At 39.3% G+C, this 13,992-nt stretch overlaps 1 protein-coding gene across 1 annotated transcript in view; it reads left to right on the forward strand.

The window, feature by feature from the left end:
* Nucleotides 1-13,992, forward strand: part of LOC121900087 (CUB and sushi domain-containing protein 1-like) — a 431,770-nt gene that overhangs the window by 142,188 nt on the left and 275,590 nt on the right. The window contains exon 3 of the mRNA XM_042416050.1: nt 5,335-5,447. Within this exon, the coding sequence (XP_042271984.1) occupies nt 5,335-5,447 (113 nt within the window). The remainder of the gene's footprint in view (nt 1-5,334; nt 5,448-13,992) is intronic.

Here is a 13,992-nt window from a genome sequence, read left to right on the forward strand (position 1 = left end):
GGGTTCGGGTAAAGGTTAGATGTGAAGTACATGTTAAAAATGGTAAAAAAACTCAAGCAGGACATGCATTTTCTCTCATCCTCGCCATAGCACATTGCTGTTTGGTACAGTTAGCAATCATTTTTCATTAAAAAAACATGGAGATGGCAGACAGCTCATAGCAACTTAGATCAGCAGGTACCAGTGCAGCAGCCACAGACGTTATATCGGTCAACAACTTATCTTTGTAACTCTTTTACTTAATATTCTGTGATGTCTAAGGCTGTCGCAATAACTGCAATATTGCAATACTGTGCTATAGACAAGCCAACAAGGGGGGGGGGTTGGATGTAACGGGACGGAGTGCTCAGTGAACTCAGCAGCCACACATTTCTCCGTTCTCTATTTCTGTTTTGCGTCTTCAAGTTAGGCTAACCTATTGTTGCTAACTTTGGAGCTAACCCCCTTAACTTTTCTAGCACTTGGGGAAACAACAGCCGTGACTTTTTAGCATTTATTAACTGACACACTGGAGTCTGTACTGTACATTTACTGCCAGACTGACAACTTTTCCTCTGCTTCGCTTGCATCTACCATCACTTTCCTGCCGATCAGTCTTTCCCACTCGCTATGCAAACATATTACGCAATGCCTTATTCCTAAACGGAGTTACGCTACCAATAGTTTCCTAGGCAACAGTACAGCGGTTGACTCACGTATCGGAACAGCGGTGCACAGAGGCTCCCAAACGCTATTGATTTCCGAATGAATGGATATATATGCTGGGTACAGTTAGACCCAGCAGTTTCCATTAGGTTGGGTGAGTTCAAAGTTGTGAAAACAACAGGGGTGTTTTGAATACACCCCCGTTTTCACAGGTAATTTGTTAGTCCCTAATCCTAATGGATTACTCCTGGAAGGCTATTGATGTAGCACTTTTCTACTTATGAAAGTAACATGGCGATTATTCGACCAATAAGAATTTGGTCAGACAAGAGCATATCGACCAACTAATTGACCAGTCGACCTGGAGACTACAGCCCTAGTTGTTTCCTGCCGCAATCAATTTAAAGTGTTTTCCGTGTTCATCAGGTACTGCTGCTCCATTCGGCCGACGCATAACCAGACTAACATACCTTGATTTTCACCAAACAGAAGGCGCTAATACCACATAGACTGCATACCGCACTGTTGAGCCACCCTGAATCACCACAGGGGAAATTCATTCATCACGAAATCCCTAGTGATGTCTTGTGATGTGTCATGGGACCTTAGGGAGAGACAGAAGCTTTTTGTGCTATGAAATCCACGAAAAGACTAATTACACAAGAGTACAACTAAATATACAGTACAACAATTACAAAAAGCTACAGAATTGGATAGGCCAGCTACGACACTTACACTAATTGGACAATACTTTAAATCTGAACACAAACAAGCAGTCTAATTAACACAAATGTAGAGTAAACTAGAACTATGCTGAACAAGATTAGGTTTTCAAAAAAACCTGTAAGAAAATCTTGAAGAACAAGGGACTATCTTTTGTTCAACTTTCATTCTTGGTTCCAGGTGTCACTGCCTGTTTGGAATTGAAATGAAATAAACCTCAGAGCACCGACTATTAAGGAATGAGGAGAGATTTTGCGTGACTGAATTTTCTACTTTGAGGGGGAATGTACAAGCTATGTTTGAGGAGTAAAAGGGGTTATCAATAATCAACAATTTGTGAATACTGTACAGTTAAAAGAATGATTGAATGTCCCTTCCTCTGTACTCTCCAGTGAAAAATAATAACACAAAGGTGTACATGGATTTATCTTTATTTACTGCGAAAGCATTAAATAGCAACACAAGTAATACAGAGGCAGTTGTAATCAACACATCTTGTTGATCATCTTATTATTATATTACATAATGAATCGTAATAGGTTTCAGTGGATATAAGTTTACTATAAAACAAATACAGTATAATAATAACAAAAATATTATCATGCAGTACCTTCTACTGGTATGAAAAGTGCACAGTATTTAACTAGCCTAGCCACTGGGACAGAGATGTCCATCTCAGACAAGACCAAAAACCCCAAATAACTCAAAACCTGCTAAATTGTAAATACAATTCAACAAAAAAGATGTGAGGTGCACATACTACTGTTGCTAAGTCAAGTAGAAATCGTATTAAACCAATAAGAAGCAAAACCTTTCCCTTCATCCTCACTTCTCTTTTCTCCTCTTGTCTCACCGCTCACCTCGCCCCCCCTCCCCTCGTCTGCCCTGTCCTTCCTCCATTTCCTCTCTCTCCTCTATTCCCTCCATCTGTCTTTCTATTTGTCGGGTTTCGTATGCTCCTGTCATCTGTTCTTGTCTGTCCTTAGTGTCCTTGCTTTGAGGCCAGAGAATTAAAATTATTCATTTTCCACTATTCTCTGTTTTCACTGTCCTCTGCGTGGCTCAGTGGTTAAATGGCTTTTTTTGTCCATCTACCTTTCTTCCTCTTTCTCTAACCTTTTTCTCATGTTTGCCTTTTATCTTACTTCCTTTCTCAGCTTCTTTCAGGTGCCATATATCCCACTAAAGCCCGCCTCTCTGTTGATCTGGCTGACCTATCAAATTATGAAATATGAATTGGTATAAAATGACTGCCAGTAATACAGAAACCAAACTAATTGTTGTCACTGCTTTGATTATGTTCGCACTTGAATCCTGTGTTCATGTATGTCTTTCTTTTCCTTTCATATTTCCCTCTGGTCTCTTCCCCTTTTATTTCTTGTCTCACTTCACCCTTCATCGTTGCATACCTTTGTGTGTTGTGAACCAAGGTAAATTGATTTTGTCCAAACTTGTACTCCAAATCATTGTTCTCCTGATTTGGATATATCAAGAGCTATTTAACTCGCTTTCAGTTTGCTCGCTTTCATGGACACTAATATCCTGCTCCGCTTGATATAACAGTGGCACAATAAAATATAAATATAGGAAATGTTAAGAATAAAAAAACAGCAATTTAAGAATTCAAAAAGTAGATAAAAGATACAACAGTAAATAGATCTTATAAGTTTAAGCATTACTTTTGCCACTGTGTATTTGGGTCCAAGTTGCAATGGTAGCAGGCACAGCAAGGCAAGTGAAGTGGTCCAAGGCCAGAGTGGGTATGTACTCCCTGCAGTGGATTTGTCTGACTTAGACAACGTTCAGAACAACATTAGCTCTGGGTGATAAAACGCAGCCATCTCATTCATTTGAATGGGGGCAATGCATTGACGCAGCAGGGGTGCCACCGCAGAGGGCTCTGCAAAAAAGTTGAACCGGGCTCAACTTTTGCCGCAATGCAACATCATCCGGCAAGGCGCTGTGTTGGTGGATTACTTTCTAATGTGAACGCCGTATTTGACTGTTTACCTCTTGATTGTTGCAATGAAAGATAAAACAATTGCCACTGTGATAACTTTGCAGAGTTTTCAAATCCTCTCAGTTTATGTATTACAAACTGCTGCACAGTGTTTTGGCATCTGATAAGCCTTTTAAATGTATTAATCTGTAGCTCCAGCTTGACTTCCTCGATTGTATTTGATTCTCACTGTTACATAAAACAACAAGCCCCCACCAACCCTGCTCCTTGCATTGTATAACACAAGGCTGATTTTGGTGTGAATGCAGCCTTAAAGCCTAGTTCAGACCTAAGATTCACAACGAGACGAGTTGACACTTGTAACTACTTGCAATGCACCGTCTGCCGGTTTACACCAATGTGACTAGACGAGACGGTGTATCCGTCTCCATAGCAATGACTCTCTATACTTCTAACTGACGGATTTTCAGGCTTTTTTTTGTAGCTGGATATAATTTGTAGTGTCTTAAAATATGAATGAGGATAGTAACACTGAGTTACTTGCATTTAATTTAATACTGTTGCATTTCTAGTATTGATGAAACAGCGAAAACTTGAAAAGAAATGAGAGGGTCGAGGCTTTTCTTTTCTCTGTCCAAAACTCACGCCATTTCAATCAGCTGACAGTTTGCTGACTTGACCAGCTGACTTCGTTATGAGCTGATTGGCTGTTGAAACAGGTGACGTGTCTTATGTTAAAAAACCAGCCACTGGCGACTTGACCAGCAGAGTCGCAGGAGACGCCATCAGCTGGCTTCAGTGTAGCTGAGACGAGCCAGTTCACATTGTTGCATCTTTTCCCTGCAACGTTCTAAAACGGTTTCGTCTCATTGTGAACCTTTGGTTTGAACTGGGCTTTAGAGAGGAAACTACATGCGTCCTGATCAGATGTCCGAATCGCCTTAACTGGATCTTTTCAGTACAAAGAAGCAGTAGTTTCTATTCCCACCTCCTTCCAAATATCTGAGCTCCTCAATGGCAAGGATTGGAACATAGATCGACAGGCTTTTCCCTTAAGACACCAAGACACTTTCAAGCAGGGCACCGTGACCTCTTGACTTGCAGGTGCTGAGTAACCATTCACCCTCAGCTGCAAACCAGCTTAGTGTTTACTGGAGGTCATAGTTTGACAAAGCCAAGAGATATACATCAATATGCTTCGATCAAAAGTGCAGCGAGTTCAGTTGTTAAGGTGAGCTTGACTTAACCTTGAAATCATTTGATTCCCTGCCAGAACTCCCAGTCAGAACAGTATGAATGTCAGATTTTAGTCTTCCCATTGTGGAAACGTTTTTCATCTACATTACTTTGGCCTCATTATCAAGGCAAGTCAATGAACTATTCATCTCTTCCAATTTCAACTAATTCAGTTCTGTGTTATTTGTTCTCTCAGAGTCCTCCCTCCTCTCCTCCCCAAACTGTTTAACCGTCACCTCTCAATTAAGTCTCGAGAGACTGTTTCAATACAACATCCAGTTTAATCAGGAGCTCACCTGGCTGTATCAGACTCATATGTTGGTCTGACAGTTTTAGTGTAAATTCCCAAATGGCAGTAGCAGTTTCTGTTATTGTTCTGTATTTCAGAGTGTCTGGGCTCACAGCATGGTTGGTCATCATGAATAGAGGATATTGTGCACTGTAGCTCAGTAGTGTATCAAGGATTTATTTTTAGAGAGTGGGAAAAATCACCCTCTTCACTCTCCTTTTCTTCAATGAAGGAGACTGCAGAAAACCTGAAACTATAACACAGAGTCAGGAAAACATAAAAGAGAAGGTCTTAGAGGAATGTGATCCCAGACCTTATGGTATTAACCACAGCATCAACAATGACCACAATAGTCCTTAACTGCCAGATGCTTCAGGTTTACAGGTTTGATAATGCCTCATTGTTTGATTTCAGGAGTCATCATGCTGTGTTTAAGAGATGTTTGTTTTTTGTTTTTTTAACATTTCTTTCTGTTTTGCAGGTTGTCAGGGTTCATGCTGCCCTCTCCTATAGTCAGCAGTGGATCTATATTGGCTTTGTGGTTCACCACAGACTTTGCTGTCAGTGCACAGGGCTTCAAGGCTGTATACGAAGGTAAGACAATGTGAGAGTATGTATGTATGAGTCATGGTCATGATACACTGACAACTGCCGAGGCAATAGTGATATCAAACTTACCTGCGAACTGCTTGAACTAGGTAGGATTTTTTTTGTATGGATAACAATGAGCTTTACAGAACAAGTATCACATAATACCAGATAAGATAAAGATAAGGCTGGATATTTATGATGGTGACTATTACTGGTGCTGGCATTATTAGAATGTATCAAATGAAGGAATGCTTGCAGTTGTTTGGAGTGATTTTCATGGCATGGGTGGAGCTGATGGCAGTTATGTTGATTCATGATTATATATTCCAAGTTATCCATCATATTATTCCCTTCTTCTTTTTTTTTAAATCATCATTTTTTTTTATCTCAAGACGAATCATCTGGTGTTTGTCTGGGATCAGAAGTTAGAAAGAAGTATGTTGTTGATGGACTGTCAATCTGTGTGTCAATCTATAGACCTGAGAAATCAGGGGGTGAACTCCTGCGTTGATCAAAATGAGTCAAACGAGCAGCAGATATACATGCAACAAATTTCTCTGCACTCAGGGTGAAACTGTATGGCTGAACTCTGATTTATGAGAACAACTATTCATGTTAATGATACTGTGTGGGCGACTCCTGGCTCACAGCCCAGAGTTGCTGTCTTGGTCATCCCCCTCCATCAGTTGGACCTACTGTAATGTTCACATTATATATGTATATAGATTCTATAGTCATGAATTCATGTGTCCTGTATTCTTATTTCTACACTGAAATGTGCATGTTCACATCAGTGCTTGTTGTGTTGACTTGCTACATGTTGTTTTGCTGTGAGTCCTACGTGTGTGTTATGATTGCGGTATACAAGACTGGTCCATGTCTGAGTGCCTGTTGGGATGCGACACAAATGTGTAGCCTGACCTTTTGAAGACACACACGCACACACCACACACACACACACACACACACACACACACACACACACACACACACACACAGAAGCGTGTTCCATTACGCTTGTATAGCAGTTCATCTATGAATCATGAACTCTAAATATCAAAGACAAACTCAAGAGAACAGATATACACACTTACCCCCCTGTGTGTTTGTGTATTTATGTGTGTGTGTGTATTTATGTTTTATTCTATCTGTGCATAACATTTTGTGTTGGTGTGTGTGTGTGTGTGTGTGTATGTGTGTGCTTGTATATTCCTGGATGTGTGTATATGTTAAATGCAAACCTAACAGCCATTAAACCATTTTCCGGGAGGTACTTTGTCTTTATTTTTTCTTTCCATTGTTCCGTTTCCCATCTTTAGGGACGACTAAGTATGTTTGTTGCCTCAGGAATGAGTGTGAGTGTGTGTGCATGCACGTGTACTGTATGTAAATGTGTGTGTGTGTATAACCGACAGGTCTTTCTGCTAATGTCTTTATTTTTTATGTTGCTTTGTTTTGCATTGATGTCTTCGACATAAAAAATTGATTCATCTGTGCGTCTGTGTGTGTGTGTGTGTGTTTGTGTGCTCTGATTCTAAGGCATGACTTTTGTTTGGGCTATTGAACACCGGTAATGAAAAAAAAAAGTAAACATGAACTGAATATTTGATTCAGTATAGGTGTTAGAAGATGCAGTGTAGTTTGGAGTCTTGCCGCCGTCTTCCAGAGGGAAGGTACCACTAACACTGTGGGCGTAATGTACTAAAAAGTTACATAAATGGAACATGGAAAAAAAAAATGAGGCAAAGCTAATCTAGTTACATTGTTCAAAGGACTGTGTCTCTCAAATGAGCAACAAACATATCCTTTGGTGCAATATGTAATACAATTTACCAAGACTGAAAGTCATTGTGCAGTGAAAAGGTAATTGCACGTGTAATATAACACGTTGAGAGAGCAGATATTAATCAGCTGCACATCTCAAATTGCCAGAAATGATTTCAGAGAGACTTTAGGGAGTGCTACTGATACTGCAACTCACACTGCATTTTAAAAGATGGCAATCAAAAATCCCTGTTAATTCAAATCAAGACCACTAAATCCACCATAGTCATTTTTTTTTAAATCTAAAGCAGACTCACCATTCTACCTGTTAGTTATACACAATCTATAGTTTTATATACAGTACTCTGCAAACATTTTAAACACTAAAAGTAAGGTAAGGATGCTTGCAAAAATATTGCTATAAATTCTTTTTATTTATCAATTAACCTCCTACAAAGTGCAGTAAACAAAAGAAACCTAAATGAAATCAATATTTGCTGTGACCGCACTTTCCCTTTCAAACAGCACCAGTTCTCTGTGGTAGACTTGAACACAGTTTTTCAAGGTATTTGGCAGGTAGGTTGTTCCAAGCATCTTGGATAATTAGCCACAGGTCTTCTGTGGATTTAGGTGTCTCAGTTGCTTCTGTCTCTTCATGTAAACCCAGACTGACTCGATGATGTTGAGATCAGGACTCTGTGGGGGTCATACCATCTGTTGCACAACTCCTTGTTCTTTTTATCACTGAAGATAGTTCTTCATGACTCTGGTTGTATGTTCGGGGTCATTGTCATGCCGCAGAATTAATTTGGGACCAATCAGACGCCTCCCTGATGGTATTGCATTAAGGTTAAGAATCTTAATATCTAAAACTTTTGCACAGTACTGTATGTAACTTCACTGATGTAGTGTGGTTTGATATAACACATATACAGAGTATACATAGGTCTGGTCATTTGGATTGATTATTGTAATCTGCTTGACCAGTTTTGACTGGCAAAAGTTGGTTTTCATCCAGCCAAGAAAAAAATGGGACTACCTACAATGTGAGGATCCTCAGTTGAAGGTTTGATGTGAACAGAATATTAGCTGTGTTAATGTTCAGATAAATAAAGAAAAGGGAGAGTTTTACTGTGCATATCAACTTTTATGCTCTTTTATTTATCATTTAACCTCTATCAGTTATGCTATGTAAAGCAGTAGACCCTGCACATATCTTGCATAAATTGCCTATGTGAATACCATCAGGAACTGCTCAAAAAATACTTGGGTTACACAGTGGGTTACAGGGTCATGACCTTCACTTTGTAATAATGGAAATGATCGAATTCTTAGATCCAGTCTCATAGCACATTTTACTCCCAGGCGGACAAACGCCTTCACAGACTTGACGTGATCATGCTGGACACGTCACAGTATATGACCGAGTCCAAGGGGCCCAGTCCACAGGTCCAGGAGGTGCACATTTGGATTCAGTCATACACTGTTGTAGCCTACTAATCACTAAACTGACACTTCCACTCCAAGCCTATCAACTTGAAAAAATGAACTTCAAAGAAATCTGTTCACACCATTGTAAATGACTAAATACACATTTCTGAGCTGTAGTGTTTTCAAGGTTTTTTTTGTTTTTGATGGTGTTTAAGATGTATTACCTGATTTTGTCATAGTACTTAAAACTGTACCCAAATCACCAAACTGCTTCCTTTCTTGTGTACGTTTTGAAACTGACCCTGGAAAGTTCATGTATGGGGGGTTGCCATTGAATCCTGTGATTAAATCAGGTGTATCTTGTCGTTATATTTTGGCTGTTGGCCCTGTCGTTGCTGTGGCTTTGCACTGCAGATAATTTCACTATAATTAAAAGAAAACCAAACACACAAAAGAAATCACTAAACTACATTTTGCAATGTAGAAAATATTCCTTTTGTCATCCTCTTCTCTTTTTTCTTTCTCTGATTCTGTTCATTTAAACTAATTCACAATAACCAAGAATCTATTTGGTCCTGTGTGTTTCTTTGTCCTGTCTCCCCTGTCTGTCTGCCCCTCTCTGTTAACATAGCCAGTTCTGTTAACAAATCTTTTCTCTGTTCTATCCTTTTATTAAAGGAAACCAAATTGAACTATAAGTCTGAACAGATAGCTAACTGATAGGACCCCAGTTGCCTGAGAGAAGGATGGACCCGGGGGAGGGGAGGGGGGGGGGTCAAATGAAGCTATAAGTGGTGGAAAAGCAAGGCCTTGCTGATAAAAAAAGCAAGTTTGCAAACCAGCTCTGCAAGACAAGATAATCATCAATTAATTTCCCCTGAAGCAGAAGGAGAGAGAGAGAGGGGTATGGAGAGAGAGATGGCGAGGGAAGAGTAGATAGACATGAAGAGGGGATTTTGCATCTGTCTGTAATGTAAGTATATCCAGTTTGTTGTCCTCAAACACAACATTAATATACAAGAAGACAAAACTCTTGTATATCATTATCATCAAATTATAAAGAGAAGAATTCAATGTGCTTTATTCATATTTTATTGACAATGATGGTGTTTTGATTCTACTTTGTATTCAGATGCATTGGAGGCGCTGGATAAAAATCCAATGAGGGGTTTTTGTCAAATGAAACTCCCATCTTCAACAACCCATCTGTTTCCCCTTCAAAAAAAGAGTCATAAAATGATTTTAAATATTCATACGTGTTGCCTCTATGTTCAGAATCATTTGGCGAGTGTAAACTCTTAAAGCTGCTTCATCAGGAATTCGACCTGCAGCCATAGCTATGTATATGTAAGAAACAAGACGGATTAGGCTCCATGTTGTGTGTCAGTCAGAAAAAAGCCTCTCCTCAATGTTGGTGTTTTTTCGAATCTAAAAGATGCCTTGGTACACACTCCTGCTGGAGCTTAACATGTGTTTAGCACTCATGGTGCCAAATGCTAAAAGTTATAAATATTTAAACCTTTAGTAAAAGATTGCCTTGCCTCAAATGAGTTTGCAATTGTCGCTTAGCAACAAGAACCACTACCAGGACTTCCCGCGAGCATTTGTTAAGTGCTACTTGGTAGAAGGAGAAAAGCTGCACCCGGTGGATACAGGACCTTGCTTTCTTCTTCACAATAGTGACTGGACTGTCCCAGAATAAAGGAATATTGTATGACTTGGGGAATGAGTGATGTTCTTGGTCATTCAAGAGCCTTTTTGACTGAAATTTTTGAGGGTTTCCCTAAACAGATCAAAGTGATCTCTTCTTCAACCTAACAATTGATCTTTATATGATCCACCATGAGTCAAACTTCATTTTGATTTATTTAGCAAAGTTACCCAACTCATCTAGCACATGAATCAAACACTATAGTATGTTGGGAAACTTGTTGTTGAAACAGTTTCAGTGCTTATTACAGCGTGCCGTGATATAAAATATACATGTTTACAGGATTCATAAGCTCAACAGCAAATATCTACGAGTTCAAAATCATCGTGAATGTATAATACAATCTGAATACAAAATGATGACGATTATTAAATGTGTGCCAAATGAAAAATTGTTACATCTTATTTCATCAACAAATGTATTTTTAATGGGTAAAATGCTATTTAAGGCCGCTATACAAATGACCATAAAACTAATTATTTTCAGTAGAAAAGATGTTTTCACAATTCTCATTCAACATCTTGACTGAGAATACAAGAGAACTGCTCTAATTAACCAGGCTTATTAATTATAAACTGTTGATGATTATGTACAATATGCACTACAACAGTTGAGGAGTGTGTGTGTGAAAAAGAGAGAGAGAGAGAGAAGGAAAAATAAAGACTCCTACTGTAACATCGCCTTCAAGCTTAAGACAAAGTAGAAACCCCATCTTCAAAGTCCCACCCTCCTACACCCGCTACCCCCTGACACACACACACACACACATGCACACGAGAAAGAGGCCGAATGTACGTTTTTCAGTCCCAAGGCTAGCTGCAGAGTTTCCTCTCCTGTTGAGGGACTTCTGTGAAAAACACGACTTGGAAACCCTTTAAAGGGACTTTGCACATTAAACACACACGCGTGCGCGCGCACACACACACACACACACACACACACACACACACACACACACACACACACACACACACACACAGAGGCTTACACACAGACACACAGGCACAAACATGTGCACACAGATGCATACGTGCCCACACAGATGACTGATAGAGATTACATAGGGATCACTGTGCAAATGTGATAGACGGAGTATGGAGAGAGAATAAAGACAGGAAGAAAAAGGGAAGAAAGAGAGGGTGTGTGTGTGTGTGTGTGTGTGTGTGTGTATACATGTTCCAATGCATGTGTTATAGGTCATGGGTATTTTTGTTTTTCTCATTTCTTGTTGTTATGGCGATACCCACCATGTCACTTGGTATAGGTTATTATGGGGTATCACTTTTACACTGCATTACAACATGTAATGTGTGAGTGCCCATGCCTGAATGTATGTATATCTGTAAAATTGCAGGAAGTTCATCCCCTTTGGTGTTGGCATTTCCACCATATCTCTCTCTCTCTCCCTTTCGCTCCCTTTCTTTTCCTCTCTCTCTCTCCCTCTCTATCCCTCTCTCTGTGCTGTGTAGACTGGTGTAGAATCCATTAGGAACACTTCTAGGAGCTTCCAAATCTTGCTGACTTGATGCAAGGCTTTGCACAGACTGTGGCAAGAGCCCTTTAGCCACCAACCATTGGACAAGATGCGAAAAGATCGCAGCCTCCTGCTCTGGGATTTTGGGTCCTTAGACATGATGTTACACATAAGAAGGATTTATTCATCTAGAGTTTTTTCCGATGCCTCTAGCCAGATAGTTTTCTTAGTGGTGCCTTTATTTCACAGAGTTTCGCCTTACCAAATCTCAGAGGGCTGCAAATAGCCATTGCAGAAAATTGCACTACTGTAGATGGGAGTTGTGACATAATATGAGTATAAAGTACAGGATGTTGGCAGACAAAGTATTTGGAGGAGTGATATAGGGGTTTTGAAGGATAGATTTTTGATAATGAAGTCATGAGCAACTACATGACTTTTTTATTCTAGATACAGTCTCAAGTCAGCCTCTCCTTAAAGCAGCTATAATTCATATTTTTCATATGAACAATGGATTCCATGACTACATGTATGTGAAAGGAGTCGCTTGAAATAACGAACCCACAGAGAATAATCCCCTGACTCTGCGGTTCCTCTCACCCCCTCACTCTCAGTGTTGTTTTTGGCCGAAGCAGGCAGCTGTTTTCAGAGAAAAAGCTCTAAAACCCACTGTACACTACCTGCTCAGCACCAAAGTTCAAACAGACAAAATTAGCAACTAACAGGTAAACATATTGAGCATATAAAGCACTAAATAGCTACTAAAGAGCCAGATATTTCCCTCAGTCATTGGAGACCCAAAACAAAGCTAAAAAGAGAGTGAATATTGATCTTACATTCACCAGTCTTACAAGTGGGCAAAAAACTGTTACTGCAGGTTTAAACTTACTTGAAGTGATACTGTTGGTTGTTTCTTTTTTTAGACCCTTATTTTTTTCATATATTTATTTGTTTACTTTAACTAACTCAATAAATAAACAAAACAAAGATGGTTGATTTGTTGAATTCTGATTATTTATCCTGCTTTGGTCTGGCTTGATGCAGCCAGTAATACTTATAAAGTGAGCCTGTTATATTGTTTTTCATCTGTTTACCAAAATAATCTAGTCAAACAAGTTTAAAATATTCATTCACTGGTCTTTTTGTGGAGCTGACAACATCAGCCTATTTAATATTTCCTCACAGCCTTTCTCTTGTGGGATGAATACATGCTTGCAGTCCTAAAAATGTCTTTTCTTCAGTCGATATTCTGAGTTCATCAGCAGCAAAACGTTTTCTCTTTGCGCTCCATTACTTTCCAGACATTCGCAGCCTGCGTCAAAACAGTCTGGCCTCCGATCCTATTTAGTGGCACAATGCAAATTAGATGAGCTGCGACTGGGCTGAGTAAATACCCCACAAGATTGAAACACTGCTGTGACGCAAAATGATGTGCCTCTGATGGAAATTTGCAACAGGTGGCTCAGACTATAACCTGAATCATTTTTTTTTTAACTGCATATTCAATAGTTGTCTCAGCTTTTGCATTTTGAAATCCATTTTCCACCACATGCTGTACTTCACTCTTCAACTCAGCCCTCAGCTGCTGTGATTTCTCTTTTCTGAATGGCAGTTGTCAAACCTGTGAGTGTCCACAGTAGAATGCAGTCGGCCAGCTTGCTAAATAAAAGAACAGTCTGAACACAGTTTTATTTTTCATATCAAAAACATGCTTTTACCATCAGTGCTCATGAGCACCAGTGGCTAAAAGCAATGTTGACTTACATTTTTTTTTTCCACTCGTTATTTCTAAAACTTGTTATCACACATCCCACTCGTCTGTATATTTTGGAATCCATCTGTATAATTCAATCAGCAGTAATGATCAGATACATTTGTGTCAGCATACGTTGCTGCTGATGTAGGAAAACACTTGTGTTCTATTTTTAGCATTTATAGATTCACAATAATAACTGCTTTCATCAGGTCAGAGAATTATTGAGCTTGTAGATTTGGCAACAGCAACACAGACTCCATCTATCTGAGTGAAAGTTAGAGGGTAAACAAGTCTCAGTCATTCCAAAGGAAAATAAATTCATTTGGATTTCCTTTTGATTAGCTTGTTGAGGAAATGGGATGCATGTATACGGATGAAATGGGTTATATATACATGTAAAATATTAGCTGTT

The sequence above is a fragment of the Thunnus maccoyii genome, chromosome 1 (assembly GCF_910596095.1).
Source record: "Thunnus maccoyii chromosome 1, fThuMac1.1, whole genome shotgun sequence".
NCBI lineage: Eukaryota > Metazoa > Chordata > Actinopteri > Scombriformes > Scombridae > Thunnus > Thunnus maccoyii.